Source organism: Gymnoscopelus braueri, assembly GCF_963280865.1.
Source record: "Gymnoscopelus braueri genome assembly, chromosome: 21".
Taxonomy (NCBI): domain Eukaryota; kingdom Metazoa; phylum Chordata; class Actinopteri; order Myctophiformes; family Myctophidae; genus Gymnoscopelus; species Gymnoscopelus braueri.
In genome coordinates, this window is record NC_137623.1 from 48,443,783 (window position 1) to 48,465,108 (window position 21,326).

General features: G+C 41.0%; 1 protein-coding gene across 2 annotated transcripts in view; it reads right to left on the reverse strand.

The window, feature by feature from the left end:
• LOC308077641 (guanylate-binding protein 1-like) overlaps positions 1–21,326 on the reverse strand; it is a 41,197-nt gene that overhangs the window by 10,253 nt on the left and 9,618 nt on the right. For both annotated transcript variants that reach the window (XM_080418455.1, XM_080418456.1), the window contains exons 3-4: positions 13,966–14,093; positions 12,141–12,250 (exon numbers count right to left, since the gene is read on the reverse strand). In XM_080418455.1, coding sequence (XP_080274581.1) covers positions 12,141–12,250; positions 13,966–14,093 — 238 coding nt within the window. The remainder of the gene's footprint in view (positions 1–12,140; positions 12,251–13,965; positions 14,094–21,326) is intronic.

The window sequence follows — 21,326 nt, forward strand, 5'->3', positions numbered from 1 at the left end:
CACACGGGGACTACAAATTTCACGCCCACTTTTGAGACAGCGCCGCTACTCGAGGTCCGTTAGAACGATGAACTGCAGCTGCCAATGCATTCCCTATGAGAGGATATGAAAGTTAGCCTACTTTTAAAATGATCCTGCATTAACTGAAGACGATATTGATTTAAATAAAAATATGTTTCCAAATGTATGGAGTGTCTTTGTCAACATATCTTCTTGTTTTCTTAATAGTTGATGTGTTTCACATTTAATTTGCCACTTTAACGAGTTACCCATAATGTTAACACAGCAGAGGGTAGACAGCAGACAGACAAGTTGTCGGATTTCAGTGACATCACTGTCTTTACGAGCGCCGAGCGCCGACCAGTGGCGTACCCACTGTAGAGGCAGGAGAGGCGGTCGCCTGCCCAACTAAGACCTCGCCTCCCCTAAAAAAAAAAAAAAAACCCGAAAATGTGTCATTGCGTGCTTAATGTCCTCAAAGTCACGCATCCAACAAGCTTTGAACTGAGCAGATTGGACCTTCTGTTCCAGAGATAATGACCAAAACCTATTGAAAACGTCCACTTTCGCCAGTTTTCTGGGTATTGAAAACCTCAACGGATGCGTCCGTGACGTATATACCATGCGACCACTTAAACTCTGGATCTCCGATGCTAGCGGTTTTGACATACTGATGGAGTATATTATAGTATATTGTGGGTAGTATATCGAGATGAAAGATATGGGACATTAAAAAGGACGAATTAAACAAATGGGACAGATTATTAGAACACAAAAAAAATCGCTACAGCCTCAGTAGTTAACCAGTGAAATGACAGTATTTTACAATGCCTCTCATAGAGATTGCATTGAGAGCTGCAGTTCATCGTTCTAACGGACCCCGAGTGTCAAAAGTGGGCGTGGATTTGTAGGCCTTCCGCTTCCGGCCGTGTGTCTCTACGGGCCAAGATGGATTTATTTGTCACTTACTCATACAGGTACGAGCAGTGAAATGTTAATGGGACATGTTCCACACAGACTATGCTAACACAAACATACAACAAGATAATAAAAAGTCATAATGCTGTATGCAATGGAGTAAAAAAATAATTAAACTAGAAAAAGTGCTCCTCGGACTATGGAGATCATGTATACCGATTTGCGTGAAATTTGGATAAAATCGGAAGGAGTAATATAATTTTTTTTTTTACCAGGTGCTCGAAGAGCGCCGGGTCTATAGACAGGCTGGGACACTTGACATGTATTAGACACCGTATTAGACACCTATGCGACACCTATTTGTCATTGGCTGTCCTGGCTTTGTGTCTGTCCTTTAAGCCAATGGGGAGACAGGCCGTACTCCCATGCTATGGGATCATACGCCCCCTCCCCTGTCTAGCACAAGCAACACAAATGAGCTGACCTACAAGCCCACACCGCTTCCATCAGCGACGCGTTGTGGTCTTGCAGATCGTCTGAACAGCTCCGCTCGTCTACCCCTCTCCGTAGTTCCTCACACACACACACACACACACGCACACGCAGTCACGCACACACCAGCTCAGTTGAAAACAGCTTATCTACAAGCTCACAACGCCTGCATGCATCCCATCCGCAATTCTAGCCTATATGTTTGTTGTTGTTTTCCTTCTGAAGGCAACGTCGCATTCAACTGTCTGTCTGTGCTGATGCGTTAGCTACATGCTAACACAACACAGTGCCGTTCATTCTGCCTCTAAGGGACAGATCGAGGGGCTGAGAGTCATAAAGTCATTTAGTCATAAAAAGTAGGCCAGTTTGAAAGCGCAGCATCTACTAATCATCTGTGATTTACAACAGCCGTTCCACACGCTCATCACAATAGACACTTGTCAACTCTCAATAAGCTCAGTGTAAATTTAACTCTGAAGTGCCCTTCTCTACATGCCTGTCTAAGACAAGTCCCTTATTTGACCAGGGGTCTTCAACAGGGGGTCCGGGACCCCTAGGGGGTCCTCAGAGTACAGAGTTTTACAATAACCACTAGCATCCTATTTCTGTGGAGAACTTTAGCCAAAAATAGCAGATCCACAAACACAACTGAGCTTGTAGATCGGCTATTTTTGCCAGAGCAGACCAAGTTGGAACAAAAAAAGTTTAATCTGCAAGCACAATTTCATACAATATAGAGGGGGTCCCTACTTCATCTCTCTCTCAGCTAGGGGGTCCTTGGCCTGAACACGTTGAAGACCCCTGTATTAGAGTATTCCTAAAACTGTATATCTGTAGGCTAATTTTATTTATTTATTATTGTCCATTTCATTTTCTTGCTTAATATTTTATTTTCTCCATTACATCATTTACTGTGTATGTAGAACAATCTGTGGTACAAGTTCCAACAACATTTTGATGCTTGGATCTTTATAAGTCAGTAACACATTTTTTTTTTCTTCAATCTTCCATTCAGCACAATTCTAATATTGTAATTCACTGCAGAAGGATTTATGTTTCGTACCACAATAGGTAGGCTATAGTCCTATACATTTTTGCTTGAATGACAGTGATTAGGCTAGCACTTTCTAAATAAAATAAATGGTCTCATTGAGGTATGCCATTTTTCTTCGCACAGCCCCAGAATTCGCACGTAGAAAGTAAAACATACACGTTACATTGAACGGTTAACAAAATGTTACTTATCCTTTTATAATGGATGATTTACTCTTCGGACAAGTGGGCAAGACCTGTGGGCAAGTACAACATGACCTGTACTTGTGCCTCACACACACACACACACACACACACACACACACACACACACACACACACACACACACACACACACACACAGCACCTGGTAGAATATGACTTCAAGTCATTTCTTTCTTGTTTTACATAAGTCGGCCTCCTGGTGGCACTATAAAAGGCAGATGTGAAAAATGCAGGGCAAAGGTTTTTCCTTGACCTCTAGGGAGTGCGCATACAAAGTTTTACACAGATCGGTGCAGTTATAGATACTAACATGAATCGGCCTGTTATAGCGCCACCATGAGGCTGATTTGAAAATGTTCAAGTGCCATTTCTTCCTCGGCATAGTGGAAATATGCGTGCAAAATTTCACGGAACTTGCATGCTGTGTTCATGATTTGAGGCATTTTGTTCAAAACGGAGTACTCCTGCAAACTTTGGAAGCCATTTTTAGCCAATCAGGATGGAATATGAAAAATCTGAAAGACCCGTTTTGTTTAATGACTAAATGACAAAATGGGTAGGAGTACTGTCAAAAAATATGTTTTGCACAAATTGTTCTCCTGATGGTGCTATAAAGATGGTGCTATAAAAGGCCCATGTGAAAAATGTGGGGCAGAAGTTCGGAATTGGCATCCAGGGAGTGTGTGTGCAGAGTTTTGCTGCGATCAAGGCGACGGTGGCGGAGATTAGCTGGTCACAGACGGACGGACGGACGGACGGACAGACGGACAGGGGGTAAAACATACTCTCTCGCCATGCCTTTCGGCCTGGCGGAGACAATAAAAACAAGAAATAATATAGCTGCAACAGCAATAACAGGATCCCAGAAATATGCTACTGTATATGCAAAATGCAATTAATGCAATATGTGCAATAAGCCATATAAACTGAATAGACAAATAAGCCCATGCATTCAGCGGATGAACATTGGAAACAGTTGAGCAGAGTGCTGAGGGATTGTGGTATTCATGTAATGTATCTTTGAATTATGTTGCTTGTAATGGCAGATTTCAAACTTGTGTCAGAAAATGTTGTACTTCATCTACACAACATGGATTGTAGAATTGTAATTAGGTTTATGGATTTTATCACCATAGTGACCGAATGTCGGCTTCATATTGCCACAGTGGATGTTTGGAGTGCCCTCTAAGTATAACACTCTAAGAAGTTGAGAAAAAATAGGCATTGCCTTTAGGCCTAAAATATGAAATTATTATTATTATTATTATTATTATTATTATTATTATTATTATTATTATTATTATTATTATTGTTGTTGTCACAAGGGAAATTCAGTTTCAGCTTCACCCAGCTGATGGCTGTCGAGGTGGTCATATTTAGCGCTCGGGGAAAGCAGCAGGAAATTTAGAAAATTCATAACACACTAGAAAGGTTTGCTCCTCGGATTACCTCCCCAGGGCCCACACACTTTGTAAGGCAGTTACAGCAAATTGGAATGGAACTCAACATGGTGGAAAATCTAGTGTGGCACAAAGGGCCTATACTGTATAAGCAAGTTGTGTCATGATCCAAGGAATCCAGGGGGTAAAGATTTTGATTACACGACCTACGGTTCAATAGTTTCCTGCAAAACTAAATATCTGTTAAAATGTCCATGTGGCCTTTGTTATCTAAAAATGGAATGCTACTTAGCACTAGAAAGAGAATATACATTGACAGAATACCTGAGCATGGTGAACGACCCAAAACTTAGGAAAGCCTTGACTAGATATACAGACAGGCCGCCACAGACAGACCCCGCACCCAAGGGAAGACAGACTATGCACCCACTGCACAAAAAATGTGATGGAAACAGAGCTACACTTTCTTTCTTTTCTTTCCTTTTTTTTTAATCCGACGATTTTGTAACCCTTTTTCACCCGGTGCTCCCCCAGCCTAGGGAGCCCAGGGCCGAGCTCATGCCTCTTTCAGTGCATGAGAGCCAACTGACCTTCTTGTCACCTGACGGGGGGAGTTTCCCTGGTAGGACGTAGTGCGTGGAAGGAACACGTTATTCCAACCAGTTCCCTTCCCCTCCATCAGGCGCCCCAGCTGTCATGGGAGAGGCGGTATAGCGACCAGGATTACTTCATGTTTTTGTGAGGTTATTAACTACCCTAGGAGACATGGGGAGAACATGCAAACTCCACACAGAGTAGGCCCTTTTGCCAACCCCACCTAGAGTATGGGCGCTGATGACACGGAGGAGAAGACACTCCCCCAGCGCCCACAACGTCCCCGGCGGCGATCGAACCCAGGACCTTCTAGCTGTGAGGCGACAGCGTTACCGACTGCGCCACCGTGCCCCAGAGCTACACTTTCAAACCACCTGCCCACTATACCAAGATATCAGAGACACATACCTCCCACAGATTACATACCCAACGTGAGTTTGAAAACATGACCAACGACAAAACAATCCCATTTCACTGGGAGAAATACAACAATGTGCAAACACAGCAGCAAGATTTGTGAACTGTTGCGATAAAAGAAGGTTAGCCAATGGAATACAACCACCCAAACTATTAAACATTGCGCGTCCCGAGTAGACCTCTAGACCTACTGCACATATAAACAGAGCTGCTACCTTTAAACACATTTTACATCTGGGGCTTTTTTTGTATACTATTTAAATAGTTTTGAGAAGAAATGCTGCTATTTGTCCCAAAGTGACTGCAAAAGATTGCTGCTATTTGTGTCAAAAAGCTTTATACCCTGTATATATAACATGCATATAACGACACGTGACATAGCTCTGTTTAACACCATGCTGTACCCCCTCCAACTGTACATACTTTCCCCATTTTTAATTGTTGCATCTCTACACTTTCCTTATCATTATTATTCTTCCGCCGTTTTTTCTGTCACAGCCTAACCGTGCGGTAACTTTTTACGAAAATCGGCAATATGGTAGAGGGCTATGCCAAACGGCCAAGGCACAAAACTCACAACCATTGGCCAAAGGGTGGCGCTATCGCAATCAATTGAAAAATGCAAACTTTGAACAGGTACAACTCATGCCCTGTTTGACCTACAGCCATGAAACTTCGATACACACATGCTTCTCCTCATGCCGAACAACCTTCGTGGTCTGACTTTTGACCTCTGAACTTTAGATCTCCTACTATTTTGAATTATATAAAAGCAGTTAAAATCAAACTCCTCCTGGGATTTTTGAGCAATGTGCACAAGACTTTCTACTTTGACCAGTAAGCTCCACCCTTAGATTGTCTGCAATTTTGAGCAGATAGAAAAACACTTAAACCCAGGATTTCTGAGCAATTTGTGTGAAACTGTGTCATCTGTTTGAGCTCCTTTTTCACAAGTTCAGGTCTGTTGCTCCAATGGCTTCTCGCTTCAGCATCTGCCTCTTCATCACAAGATCGCCGGATCAAGCCTCACCGCATGCAGACTTCATTTAAATTGTATCGCACACAACATGATTGTATCAATTAATGCATGAGCAATTGTTAAAGATAACATGAAATGCTTATTTGAGAGTATATGTTTTTTCAATGTATGACGTACTTCGTTGTGAAACTAGCCGATCTACACTCTCACAACTTTTTGGATAGCAACGCTTTGTGAGCTTTATATCGGCTACTTTCACTAGTTTTGGTACAGAGGAGACATCACATTTCTCTATTGGTAAATGCTTTGTGAACCACTGATCTTAGTGTTAGTGAAACAGGGGCTCTAGTCACTAGTGCGACAGCCTGTGAGTCCGAAGGTTGAGGGTTCGATTCTTGTCTATGGCCATGGGTTGAGGTGTCCATGAGTAAGGTTCTTAACCCTGGATTGCTAGCCACAATCCCTCAGCACTCTGCTCAGCTGTTGAGACTGCTCATTGTTAGTTGCATGGGCTACTTTGTCTCAAGTTCAATCTATTCTGTTTCTACATCTTATTGTGCTATTGTTGCATATTGCTTTTTGCCTTTCATGCCTCGGCCCCGTTTATCGCTGCTTGCAGCTTTAATTTTTATTATATTTTGACACTTGCTTTGGCAATGTAAACATTATGTTTTCTCATGCCAATAAAGTTCCTTTGAATTGATACGTAGGTAAAACGAAAAGAGATCTGAAGATCAATATATCAGAACATAAAAGTAACATTAGAAACAAGGATGAGAAGTTGGCTGTTTTTGATCAATTATAGTTTATCATTTAGAATGGATTTTCTGAACAGAAGGGGACACGTGGATACTGTAAGGTAGTATAGTTTTTAAGACAATATGTATTTAGTTACATTAGACAGTGTACCGTTTATGTTCCTATTTTGGTCATTTTCATATGCTTTTAAGTGATTATTTGTATATTTCAGAATGTCTTTAGAAATGGCTTAACTAGACTGCATCTGAAAAGAAAGAAAAGAAAAGAAGGTAGATAATAAAGTAAATTTTCTCCTGATTTGTCTCTCTTAAAAAAGCCATTTTAGTATGAACATCTTGGGAATAATATCCCTATAATACATTAGACAAAAGTCCCGTCTTCCGTTAGCATTCATTTCCCGTCGCCACTAATTTGGTTGTTTTGGACTAAACACAACAACAACATATCACATGTCACTACAAGACAAGCCACAACGTGCGTGATTAATTTACGGGTGGCTACTTTTCATTGCTCACAACACATTTGCCTCCTCGGAGCATAATTAATTGCGACCAGCACAAGGAGCGAGGTGGACGCTATGTCAACTAGCCCACAACAAGCCTGTGCGGAGCGTATAAACCGGCTTATATTTTTCCATATATTCGGCCGTACACCAACGTCGAAGTCACATTTATCAACAAATCCTACACAGCCAATCCTGGTGTACATCAGGTCGGAGCTTTGATAAATCTCACGTCTGAAAACGAGCGTCATTTAAATAACACGCCCTTAAATATTCTGGAAACACCCCGATTTTACGACATGAAGAACCGAAAAGAAAGAGTTTGGCCGGCTCGCCTGGCCTCGCTGCCTGTCAAGTCACACACACACACACACACACACACGCATCTCTCTCTCTCTCTCTCTCTCACTCACACACACACATGTAGTATATTTAATAACATAACATCCACATTTGTTAGCATTATTTAACTTCACAAGTCTACAAGTAGCCTACAGTCAGACACAAGAGTGGATTCAAGAGGTGACTGTTGGTCTGGGCCGGGTGGGGTACATACACTTAGCTTTGCCTTTTGTTGTTTACCTGGGTTCTATGCATGTGTCTCCCTTCCCCCTTTCCTGCTTCATACAGGTGCAAATTGAATCAGGGAACTCAGAGGGTGATCTATTGTTTGTCTGTGTGGGGTCTAACTTTTGGAGGCTGACCCCCACCCACCTATTCAGTGCTATATAGACTGTGCCAAAGTGTGGCTATCTCGGTGTGTGACTCAGCAGCCGGCAGGCTGTTGTGTGGTGTGGTGGGGACCTCAGGGTCCCCATAGGAAGCTGTTTGTACTTATGCAATAAATCGGATGCCAAGATACCTCACTGACTAGTGATGACTCCATTCATTCTACAACCACTCATTCTCACCACTGGGACATCAAACTATCTGCAATATGGCGTTGTTGGCAACTCAATAGAGCCTTTAAGGCAGTGGGAAATATACCTCATATGGCGTTAAGTCGGCAGTCGCGTTGGTTTGTTTTTTTGGGGGCGCGAGTCTCCAGGGATACTGAGCCAGGCGTCGAAAGGACATGCGGCGGCGGGCGGTGATGTCTGAGTTTTGCCTTGCGGTGGGTGTACGGATCACGTTCTCTTCCTGAGACGTGGGGGGTCCACTGTGTAGGTGATCATGGACATCGGCACGACATGACGACAACTTTTCGAGGATCTACAAGGAGGGGACGTCATGACTAGGTCTAGGATGGCTGTACAACTCGTCTGGATGCACAACTTGTCGCCTGCGATCGCCCGTGGAGCGCTCTGTTGTGAAAATACAGCTATCTGTTGACTGGGCAACACGGCTGGGGTGAGAAGATGACATTGGGGGGACTGCAAGAGAGACATTATCGAGCAGGACGCTGCGCATATGGGACCTGGGATTGTATTTTTGTGATAATGGTGGGTTAACCTGTGGGGCGTTTGGCGGCCATGGTGGAAGTGATGCAAGGGTATTTTTTTACTTTCTGGTCTCTGGGATTAAATGTGGATTTTTTTATTTTCGTTGAGTCTGCGGCTGAGATTGATGTAAGAGATTGATGCGCTGAAAGTTTAAGTCACCTTACAATAACAATACAATTCCATTATCCACAATCATGTAACTTGGGGGCTGAACGGGCCTATTTTAATGGTTGTGGGTTACTAAGTGATCTTACAATAAGAATGCAGCTCCATCAGTCACAATCACGCGACTTTGGGGCTCAAGTGCCTATTTTGCGGGGGTGTGATTTTGGAGATAATAAGTCACCTTACATATTGCTACTTCACATTGTGTATAACATTTTTCCCAGAGTTTAAAGGTTAACAGGAGGATCCTGCACGCTAATTGGAATTGGGGAATACCTAATAGGATTGACTGTCCCAAGGCTGCTGGGCTGGGCACAGGGTACAGAGTGTACAAGAGTGCTGGCGTTGGGATGAGTTTTCTGTCTATTTGATGTAGTTCACCGTGTTGCTGTACTATGTAATCTTGGTTTTTGTATGTGCATTGTTCTGTATGATGTTGTTTGCTGTTTTGGTCTTCCTGAATGTTTTATTTTTTTCCTGGTTGGTGTTCCGGTCGCTTTTCATGGGGGGCGGTTCTTTGTGGTTCTTTTGAAATATACGTGTTTGTGAAAGACGTTTAATGTCTCTCATGGGGGGTAATGTAGTATATTTAATAACATAACATCCACATTTGTTAGCATTATTTAACTTCACAAGTCTACAAGTAGCCTACAGTCAGACACAAGAGTGGATTCAAGAGGTGACTGTTGGTCTGGGCCGGGTGGGGTACATACACTTAGCTTTGCCTTTTGTTGTTTACCTGGGTTCTATGCATGTGTCTCCCTTCCCCCTTTCCTGCTTCATACAGGTGCAAATTGAATCAGGGAACTCAGAGGGTGATCTATTGTTTGTCTGCGTGGGGTCTAACTTTTGGAGGCTGACCCCCACCCACCTATTCAGTGCTATATAGACTGTGCCAAAGTGTGGCTATCTCGGTGTGTGACTCAGCAGCCGGCAGGCTGTTGTGTGGTGTGGTGGGGACCTCAGGGTCCCCATAGGAAGCTGTTTGTACTTATGCAATAAATCGGATGCCAAGATACCTCACTGACTAGTGATGACTCCATTCATTCTACAACCACTCATTCTCACCACTGGGACATCAAACTATCTGCAATATGGCGTTGTTGGCAACTCAATAGAGCCTTTAAGGCAGTGGGAAATATACCTCACACACACACACACACACACACACACGCCCAACTGTGTCTTTCATGTAATCCGTAGCGGTACAATCTTTGTCACGTAGGCTTGTAGCCTACATGAATGACATATTATGATACCAATCACATCGCCATGAATGGAATACGTTTGTATATTAATTTATTTAACCCATACCGAGCAGTGCACAAGCAGTCATGTAGGATATTCCCCGTGAGACTCGGACGGGCGGCATTGATTCCGTCCCACCACGTTAATAAGAGATTGGAGCATCGGGTTTATATCCTTAACCCAGCCAGGTTGTAGTCTTCAAAACTCTCTATGACATAAGTCCATAACATAGGACAAGCTACTGTAAGTTTGTACACCTCACTGTCCATGAAAAGATCGTCGGGAGTTCCAAAAATGCGCTCGCAGAAGCGCTGTATAATTTGAAAATAGCAGATCTACAAGCTCACAACGCGTCGCGATGCGACCCGTTTTTGAGCTTGCAATTTTAAAATAGCCAATGCAACTGAATGACTGTTAAAGCAGTTTGTTTAAATTACTTTATAAAATGTTATATTTTCACAGGGATTATTTATTAGTGTAGATATACATTTAGGAGTGGATTATGTGTCCAGATGCCTGTCAGACAGTCAGACAATGCTGCTCCGCAGGTCTAGAATGGAATAAACGGGCGCAGCCAACGTCAACAACTGGTCTCGACCAGACGTGAGATCTCAGCCTACGGTAGGATGAAGCCCACGTCAGGATATATTGATAAATGCCGAAAGGTGCGGTGATCTCGCCGTACGCCCATTATTTGGGCTGCACCGCGTTGATAAATGAGGGCCACTATTACCACATATAAATACATATATATATATATATTTTAAAGTATCTATAATATACACCTGAGCCATAAACGAGCCAGTCTTCACAACGCCTCTTTGAAAGGAACGGATGCCCAAGATCCCCCTCCCTTAAAAGAGCCATCAATCCCATCTCTACTCGCCACTCTGTGCTGCAGCAACACGGACACAGACAGAGGGACACGTAGGGACCAACAAACACAAAGCCCCACGCAGCGGATAGGGGCGAGGGGCGCGTAGCGCCCCGAGACTCTAGTAATATACAATATACAATATACCGTATATTGTATATTATATATAATATGATATATTGTGGTTTGTGACAATCGGGTCCAATATTTAGTTCAGTGACCATGGGGTTAAATAATGGTTCAAAAGCCGTGTTCAAGTTCACTCTTCCATTGGAATTAATAGACTTCAATCTGCTTCCGATCTCCTAAAAAGGCGTCCGCCTACTTCCCACAGATACATGAAGTAAACCGGAGATGGTGAGTCTTGCTATTTTTGTCTTGCCTATTGCTCTGATCATAGGACTGGATTTGAAGGCCGCGTATCGGTCTGAAAATCTAGTTAAAATAAAATATCCTATAAGGAAGTTCATTGAGTGCTGGTGGTGATTTTACTGGAATACTTTTAGATCCGTGCACTCGGTAAAAGAGCTGTCAGCAGGTACGAGTGCTCCCAAGTTACCAGTTTGAAATCTGCCATTAGAAGCTAAGCAACAGTGAGTGAAATTACAAAATTCTGCCCAGCTGTTTCCAATAATAATTTGTTAATTACATGGGCTTCTTTCACACAAATTCAATTTGGGGATGCAGTAGCCCAGGAGTTACAGCATCTATGTGTGAATCAGGCATTCCCCGGTTCAAACCTCAGCTTATCCAGGCGTGCCTTCTCTTGATTTTGACTCCTTGGTCAGATTGTTGTGTCAGGGCCTTTAGAGGGAAAACTGTGTCCCTGAAACACTCTCTGAGGCTAGAAAGCATCTTATTAGTTGTGGTGCTACTACCCTCCCGTTACACTCATAATACCAAAAGACATCTTCTAAACACAAGCATGGTTAATTATTTATTTTAAAGGTTATTCTTTGTCTTTGCACTTTTGTGGGGATTGGGAGACATGTTTTAAGCCTTTGCAACAGATTTCCCAAAACAACTTACTAATGGACTCAATAATTACATTTGGGTAAAGGAGGGAATAATGAGGGAATGATTTGAAGGATACTGAAGGTTCTCCAGGGCTCTGTTATCGATGGTTCCCATGCTGTTGTACACCAGAGTGCTGCTGAGCAGAACTGCCATGGCAAAGATCCAGTTGTCATTCTTTGTATCGCCCTGAAACCAGAAGTGAAACCATTGCATTTGTTAGTTAAGTCACTGTTGTTAAATACAGTGCATAGTTTATAACCCTTTTATGTTTCATCTAGAATTGCAGGACTGCAGGTCCAGTCACAAGAACGAGCATTTTGATTTCAAGTAACCATGGGTCAAGAAGATCGTAGAGGGCAACTCTTTCTTGATTTTCCCTAAATATGTCACATATACACATGTCTCTTTAAGATTTCAAAATGTTTTTCTGAAGAAAAAAAATATCCCCATGTTTTCTCATCAAATGCGGTCAAACGCTTCATTTGGTTAGCGACAGAAAGCATGTAATAATAATATCTCACCAGATGAGCTGAGCGTCTAACATGTTGTCAAAGTGTAATGCTTATTATGTTGATGTTGTTGATACAATCCTCCTTAAGTCCTTGACAAAATATCCAGGTTTGTTTCACTTTGAATGTACTTTTCCTGGTTTGATAACTTATTACAAAACTTGTGAAACTGCTGACATTCTGTTCTAATTCAACAGCGCAGCTCTGAGGCAGAATTACCATATCTCCATAAGTCATGTTTGTGACGTCATCCCGACAAATAGACCACTAGTAGACTATACGGAAGTGCCTTTGTAACACGTCACCGATTATCCTTGGATAACATCAACGGCAAAATGGTCCACTTGGTTACAGCGCAGAGGTGCCGACAGACAGAGATGTGACGGCCGTCAGTCCATTTGGTTACAATTAGCTTACACTTTTCGGAGTTAAAAATGTATAAATTAACACTGAGGGTTTTAGTGTGCAGAGTGGCGTGAGGTGAGGTGAGTGAGAGGCGAACACGCCGGACAGAGACAGCCTCAGATAATATGTGGAGTTATTTTAAACACGATGAGATTTGATTTGGCTGTCATCTGAAGAATTACAGAATTACGGGATAAACTGCTCTTTCAGTAGCATTCGAGTTAGCACAAGTGAAACACTACACCACTTTGGATGCAATGACACATTCTTTGTCTTTCCATTTTGAGCTCCACTGTTAGAGATGGGAAAAGTACTCACATTCTTTACTTAACCCATTAAGACCGGGAACACATCTGTTTAATTTTCAGATTTCTTTGGCAATTAAAAAAAAAAAACAGATATACAAGCTCATAGCTCATAGCTCATAGCTCATAGCTCAAGAGAGATTGTAGATCAGCATTTATTTATTTTTTGAAAATGTGTGCAACTCCTTTTTTTAAACCTAAATCTTTGCTTCTGGGGATGAATTTCTACAAATGTTTTTTTTATTTGAAATCAGTTAATTTTTTTAAACTTATGTTGCTATATATATATAAATGAAATGTATTGAGTCGCGGACCCCCATCTCAAAATATTTTGTTCCAGGGACTTCCTCAGAAGCAAAGATTTGAGTTGAAAGTGTATACGGTATATATATTCAAAGATTTGCACACATTTTCACGTTTTCTTCTTCTAAAAAATAGTAGATCTACAAGCTCATAGCGCGGCACTCGGTGCCGCGCTATGAGCTTGTATATCTGCTATTTTTTAATAGCTAAAGAAATTCTTTCCCGGTCTAAATGGGTTAAGTAGAAGTATGGTTATTTGTGTAAAAAACGACTTTGGTAAAAGTAGAAGTACTATGCCTTGTAGGGTAATAATCCTTTAATTATTTGTATAATTACACAATGTAATGTGGTTTGAACATGAAACAAAAGAACATCTTACCTTCTCAACGTCTCCCAGTCCCTCTGTATCCAGCAACACCAGAGTATGGTGAGCCTTTTTGGGGTGAGGCACACACCACATCCAGACTCCCTTGGTCTTGGACTGGATGGTGGATCCCAGGGGGAATCCTTGAGGATGGAGTATGGGACAATAACACAATTATATAAAATTATAATTCAACTACACTGTCTATATAGATTCAGAGTCTGTAAAGGGCAAATAGCAATAATTATAAACTGCAGCTCATCAGTTTGATTCTCTGTACTAAAACTGTGAAATTGTATTGCCACTATCACTTCACTTCACTTTGCAGGTTTTTATTTTTGGTCATTTGTACACTATGCAAACAATATGCTCTATTTTCTAAAAACAACAGCAGCAATAATACATGACATAGTTGTGACCAAAAAAAGGTATAGGCTGAAGCTACATAGCTTATATTGCCTACCCTTTCAACATAAAATACATCCATGACAATTAAAGAAAAACAATTTAATTCTCAAAAAAGTAAAATTAAAAGGAGAAGAAAAAAAGAATACAGAAAAAACAGGACAAAGGTTTTGGCTTCATATAATACAATGCATGTTCACATATATGGTTATACATGTGAATACATGATTTGTTATTTTTACTTTATTTTTGTAATTATTTTTGTATTTTTTTGTTTTATTCTTTGTTTTATTTTCATTATTATACAATATCATTATATAACAATCAAAATAATACATGATCACACTAGCTGTTTATACTTGTTTATATTATTATTATTTTTAAAGTTTTTAAAGACATAGATCGATCTACACCTCCTCAATTCATTATCGCAACAGCTCCACAAACTTACTCCTTTTACTGATACACAGTGTTGTTCAAAATAAAATACACATTTTATTTCCAAGTAATTATTGCCTTGATACAAATGTAAGTGACTTAATTGAGGAGTATGTGACAGGCATAGGCAGCTCTTAATTGGAGATTACAACACAAACATTCTTTGTAAAGACACACAAGTTTTGTAGCCTGCATAGCCTTACCCAGCTGATAACTCAGTATACAAGGGTATGCCCTACTCACACCATCATAGACCTAGTGACCTTAAGTGATCACAATATCATTTTCTGCACTCGTAAAATTCATGAAACTGTAGTTAACACAATCATATACAGAAGAATGAAACACTACTCTAATGAAGCTCTAACAACATCTCCGGAGAAAATGGACTGGTCCAATGTTTAAAGTGTGCATCGGCCGAGGACGCCTGGGGCCTGTTCCTCAAAAGGTGAATTAAAAAAGCCTGGCCTTAAGCCAAATCCAGGCTTGACAAAGTCGGGTCCGAAAAGCCTCGTTTATTCCGTTCCTCAGACGCCAAGCCAGGCTGAAAAGGAGCAACTTTGTCGAGCTAGGCTATGTCAAGCCAGGCTGTGTCCAGCCAGGATATTGAAGCCAGGCTGAATGGGCGGCGATTCGCCGGCGACGTATTTCTATAAAAGACCATGAACTCGAGCGCAGATTCCTTGAACTTGACCAATCATGGCAGCGGGGAACAACTCGAGCAGCGTTTTTCTCTGTGGCCGAACAGCAGCAGCTCATGCAAGCATATGAGGAAGTGAAACATGTTATCAACAGAAAAGGAAACGCAATAAATAGATCCAGGGAGAAAGCGTGGCAAAGTATTGCAAGCACACACAGAGTGTGTGTGTGTGTGTGTGTGTGTGTGTGTGTGTGTGTGTGCGTGTGCGTGTGTGTGTGTGTGTGTTTGCAACGGACGGGCAACATGACGGACGGACAGGACGGGACGGGGGGACGGGACGGGGGGACGGGGGGTTGACCGCGACGGGATGAACGGGGGACGGGACGAGACACGCAATAACCCCACATACATTTGCAAGACCACTTTGGTAGAGATTTGGGTTGTGTAGTTACCTTGCAATCATGATGTAACTCCAAAGGTGGACAAGAAATACAAAATAATTTCTCCATTGACTAGAAATCGATAATTTAAAATATGCTCCTTATTGACAAAGAGGCTCCTTTAAACCTGTAACTAATAATTTATATATATATTTAAATATATTTATTTATATATATATATATATGTATATGTATATGTATGTGTATGTGTTAGACATTTTTTATAATATTTTAGAAAAAATTTAATATATTATCAAACATCTAACAACAATATGAACTATAGTGTTAACAGAGTGACAATGACATATCACATGGGTCATTGTGAAACAATTATGATTCATGGTCACACACTATTTCAGTAATATAATTAAATTGATTATATCTTATTGTATTTATTTGATTTTATTTGAATGCAAGGTCATTAAAATGAGTCCATATACAAACACATGTTTTGAATTAACTGTGGAAAAACTTGAAGAACAAGGCACTGGATTAAGTAAGCTTGGCTGTTAGCCTGCTCCTGACCAGGCTAACTTCACAGCTAAATTGCCATGGTAACTAAGCTAGGCTTGCTTCAATTCTCTTTTGAGGAATCGGATAAGGCTAAACTTAGCCAGGGTGAACTGGCTAAACTAATCTTCAAGATAATTCACCTTTTGAGGAACCGACTCAGCTCTAATCCTGGCTAAATTAAGCCAGGATAGGTGGTAAAGCCAGGCTTTAGCTCTAATTCACCTTTTGAGGAACAGGCCCCGGGTCTTCTTTTAAAGCTGCATTTGTGTCTGTTCTTGATAGCAGAGCACCCATAAAAGTGGTAAGGGTCAAAGCCCATACTGAACCTACTGATGCATGGATGCATAGAAATCCTGAATGCTATCAAACTCAGAAAAAAAAGCTACTCTGCATACAGGAAAAACAGTAATGTGCAACTACCAGAGGTGGGACAAAGTCCCTATGTTGCAAGTCCAAGTCGAGTCTCAAGTCTTTGCTCTCAAGTCCCGAGTCAAGTCCAAGTCAACACAGCCAAGTCCCAAGTCAAGTCCAAGTTCTCAGCTTTTTGTTTCGAGTCCCACACAAGTCCTTAGCATTTTGGTTCGAGTCCCACACAAGTCCTAACCTTTTGTTACAAGTCCTAACCTTTTGTTTCAAGTCCCAAACAAGTCCTAACCTTTTGTTTTGAGTCCCACACAAGTCCTAACCTTTTGTTTCAAGTCCCAAACAAGTCAAAATGTTAATTCAAATATGATATTTTTTGTTAAAGAAAAGAAAAGGGACTACAGCTGCAGGACTAAAACTATTTAAAATATAGAAATAGAGGTGTGATAAAGATTTTCATAAATCATGAGCATTTTTCACAATTTGCATTTGTTTTAAAACAAGGTTTCTTCCAGGCCAACAGAACGCAGATACTGTACTTTTAATTTCCTCCTTGAGGACAGGGTTTAAAAGGGCCCTTTTTAATGAATATAATGTAATTTTGTACAATCTGTATGGTAGAGTACGTTACTACAATATAACTTATACAATCAGGGTGGTTGTATTTTGTCTCCCTGCTCTTCTATTGAGACATTTAGATAATGTCAAAGGCCATGTCTCACCTAGACACAGGATCTGACACAAATTCAGTGTATCCTCTGATCAAGCAGGCAGGCTCTATTATCACAATGGTGAAATTTCAGCACTTGCACTGGAAACCGCGTTAAAATCCGGGGTAGAAGAGGAAATGTATATAGCGCTGAAGTGGTCAATGTATGTTTTGTATTAATAACCAAAATCTACAAAGTAACTGGTACCTAAAGTTTTCAAATAATTGTAGTGGAGTAAAAGTAGGCTAATATCTGCCTCTGATATGTATGTAGTTGAGTAGAAGTAGGTAGCTGATATATTGCACTTTTACCTTAGCGCTAGGTATACTCTTGGTTGCTTGTTTTTGCAGAAAATGCACTTAGGACTTCTGGTGATTAGTAGTTTTGTTCCCTACCTATGTTGAATGCACTTACTGTAAGTCGCTTTGGATAAAAGCGTCTGCTAAATGACTGTAATGTAGAAATAAAGTACTGAAAATTGCAAATACTTCAGTAAAGTAAAAAATAAGTCAAAATTGTACTTAAGTAAAGTACTTGAGTAAATGTCCTTAGTTACTTTCCACCACTGGTTATACTGTAGTTTGCTCTTAGCACGCCGTAATGTTAATGTGAAGTATAGGTCTTGCCTTGCATACTGCTTTTCTCGTCTTGTCTTCCACCTTGTAATCTTTAAAACCGAAAGCTATAACTGCTGGAGTTGACATTTTATTCCACCTGGCTTCAGTTCCAGCAGCTACGGCAGGAGTGAAGCCGGTGTGTTGTTTGTTTGGTAACGTGCAACATGTGGGCCAGTGTTGCCAAGTATCGGGAGAGAAACAAGCGAACCGACTTCCAAAAACAAGCCAAAAACAAGCCAAAGTTTGTCCAAAAGTTAGGGTAAATAAGCAGCTTTGGCAACACTACACTAGGTGTCACTGACGGCCGGGATTTCTGACTAATAACATCATAGTTGATGCACACTTTTTAAACATTTTTGGCTTGCTTAAGTGACTTGAAAGTGACTTGAAAAGACTTGAATTTTTAAGTCAAGAGGGCTCAAGTCAAGTCAAGTCTCAAGTCCTTAGCGTTCAAGTCAAGTCAAGTCTCAAGTCTTTGGCATTCAAGTCCCAAGCAAGTCCAAGTCTATTTTTGATTTGGTCAAGCAAGTCTAAAGTCATCAAAATCGGGACTTCAAGTCAAGTCGAGTCTCGAGTCTCGAGTCCAAGTCCCCACCTCTGGCAACTACATGTAAAGAGCAAAAGACCACGTAACATAGTAAACAGCATGATCAAAAATGCCAAAAGGAATTTCTTACCTGAGAATATTGAGGAAAACTAAAATGACCCAGAAAAACTTTGGAAGGCTCTAAAACAATTAGACAGACAGGCGGACAGACAGATTGATGAGGGTAATATTGTTAACAATGTACCACTACAGTCTTTTTGAGTTATTTAGTAAACAAGGTATGGGTCACATAGAAGTGAAATAAAATGTCATCTGTTTCTCTTGGCCGTGTCTCTCAGGTGATCTGGTTGTTCAAATATATTATTGAAGGAATTAACCACTTAAACCCTCTAGTCAACTTAATCTGAGTTGGGTCCGTACTTCACTAGTTTTTTCCCTTTACTGTCTTTTCACCAAAAATAGCCAAATCACCCAAAAAGAGTGCAGGGTCAGCTGGAAAATGTATTCTTGATTCATGATTATTTGCCTTGAATTTATTTTTGTAAAAATAGACGCCTCAGTGTTAGAAAGCCAATGATAGCAAAACAATATTGACAAGCTGTTTGATTTAAAATTATCACATGACACAAGAGATCATGTGTACCAAATTGTGTCAATCTAGGAGAAAATTCAAATGCCGGAACATTCAGTTAGGCTGAAATGGCCGTGGTCTTACATATAGTAGATGCTTCATGAACCAAATCCCCCTTTAACATACATTTAGAGTTTGAATCTATTATATATTTTTTTCTTCATTTTTTGTATATGTGAGGTTTGGACATCGACATCGATTGCACCCCCCCAACCCTGCGCTGTGATTGGCCACCAGTGTACCCCCCTAACCCTGCACCGTGATTGGCCAATCACAGTCTATTCAGGACTGTGATTGGCTAGTGAAACATGACACATGTGCATAGCCCTATAAATAGGACTATGCACTTAAAAAAAACACATTTATGTTTTTTTCTTAAAAAAAACACATTTTAGTTTTTTTTAAAGTTAGGGGTGTACAATGGTTGGTCCACAATATTACTTTTCTTTAAGTGAACTTCCATCACTGTGATGACCACTGTGACCACACCGCCCACTTCACACTGGGTGTGATTTTTTATATTAAAACTGATGATACTGATGATTGTCCGAAGCAGGGAAGACAGACAGTTAACCTTTCCTGACTTCTATCTCTCCGGCACTACCTTTAGTGTCTGCTGTGAGATTAAATATTTGGGCCATATAATCTCAAATGACCTCTCTGATGACACAGACATATATAGACAGCGTCGGAAGCTGTATGCTCAAGGGAACATGCTGTGTCGCAATTTAGCATGTGCTCAGTACCAGTGAGGCAGCATCAGACGACTCACAAAGGCTTATAATGACTGTATGTGGCTGCTGCTGAGAGCTCCAAGAAGCTCCAGTGCAAGGCAAGCCAGATGTGTGTTAGTGTTGGGGTTCCCACCTGCTCCACTGTGCTACGCAATGTTATGTATAGATTTATGTGTAGGGCATCTGAGTCAGTAAATGACATCATTGCTGTCATAACTAACCCTATACGTAGTTCTGTCAGGTTCTCCTCTAGACTGTGAAACCATTGGCGCACTTGTCTGTATGTTCGAAACTGAACATGGTGGAAGTCTTTGTGTTGTATTTCTTTTTCTGTTATTTTATTTTTATTGTATTGTGTTTTTATTGTGATATGGATCTCCCTTGGGTCTGAAAAAAAGATTGAATTGAATTGAATTGAATTGAATTGAATTGAATTGAATTGAATTGAATTGAATTGAATTGAATTGAATTGAATTGAATTGAATTGAATTGAATTGAATTGAATTGAATTGAATTGAATTGCATTGATAATGCCAGATCATTATTACCTAGAGTGAGACTTAGAGTCCCCTATGCAATCTGGGAACCCAGAGCCAGTGAGAATGAAAAACAGCGCCCTCTGCTGTTTGTACTATCTCTCACTGGCTCTGGGACAATGGCGACGTAGCACCCGTGCGCAAAGGAAACCGGGGTTTTGGTCTGCCTTCAGCTTTCACTTCCGGTGGTGCCACTATGTTTTCATTCCAACTAACAATATTTCTACACGGAACAGTAACACCACTTCTCCCAGAGAACATGGATCGTTTTGGTTATAAGCCCACTTGTTTCTATGATGAAAGAGTAAGTTAAAATGTGAATATCTCTCCGTGGTTTTGTCTGCTCCGCGGACGCTATTGTTAAATTAGTTTGGGTTTGTTTCGAGGGGGAAAGATCGACGGACACGTGAATCTACATTTGATTGGGTAAAGCGCGGCCTGCTTCCTGATCTGAAGGCACGTCCACTTGTAGCCCAGTGCGTACATGTTATGACGAGCCTTCACGACAGATTCCAACGCAGAGCAGAATCTGTTCTTGAGAGATTATCCCCTATGTGACCTGTTAATCTTTGCCAAATCACAAACACGCACATCCCATTCACTGTGTCGCTCAATCACTCAACATGACATTTAATACAGGTCGTCGACACCTCAAACTAAATAGCAAACAATCCACAGATGACTTTCAATCAACATCATCCTGAGGAAGCTGCAGGGGGATATCAGATTCTATTATCTATTACACGGTGCAACTTTTCATTAAGACCCATCAAAATAAGTAACCTGATGCTGCCAAATGGAA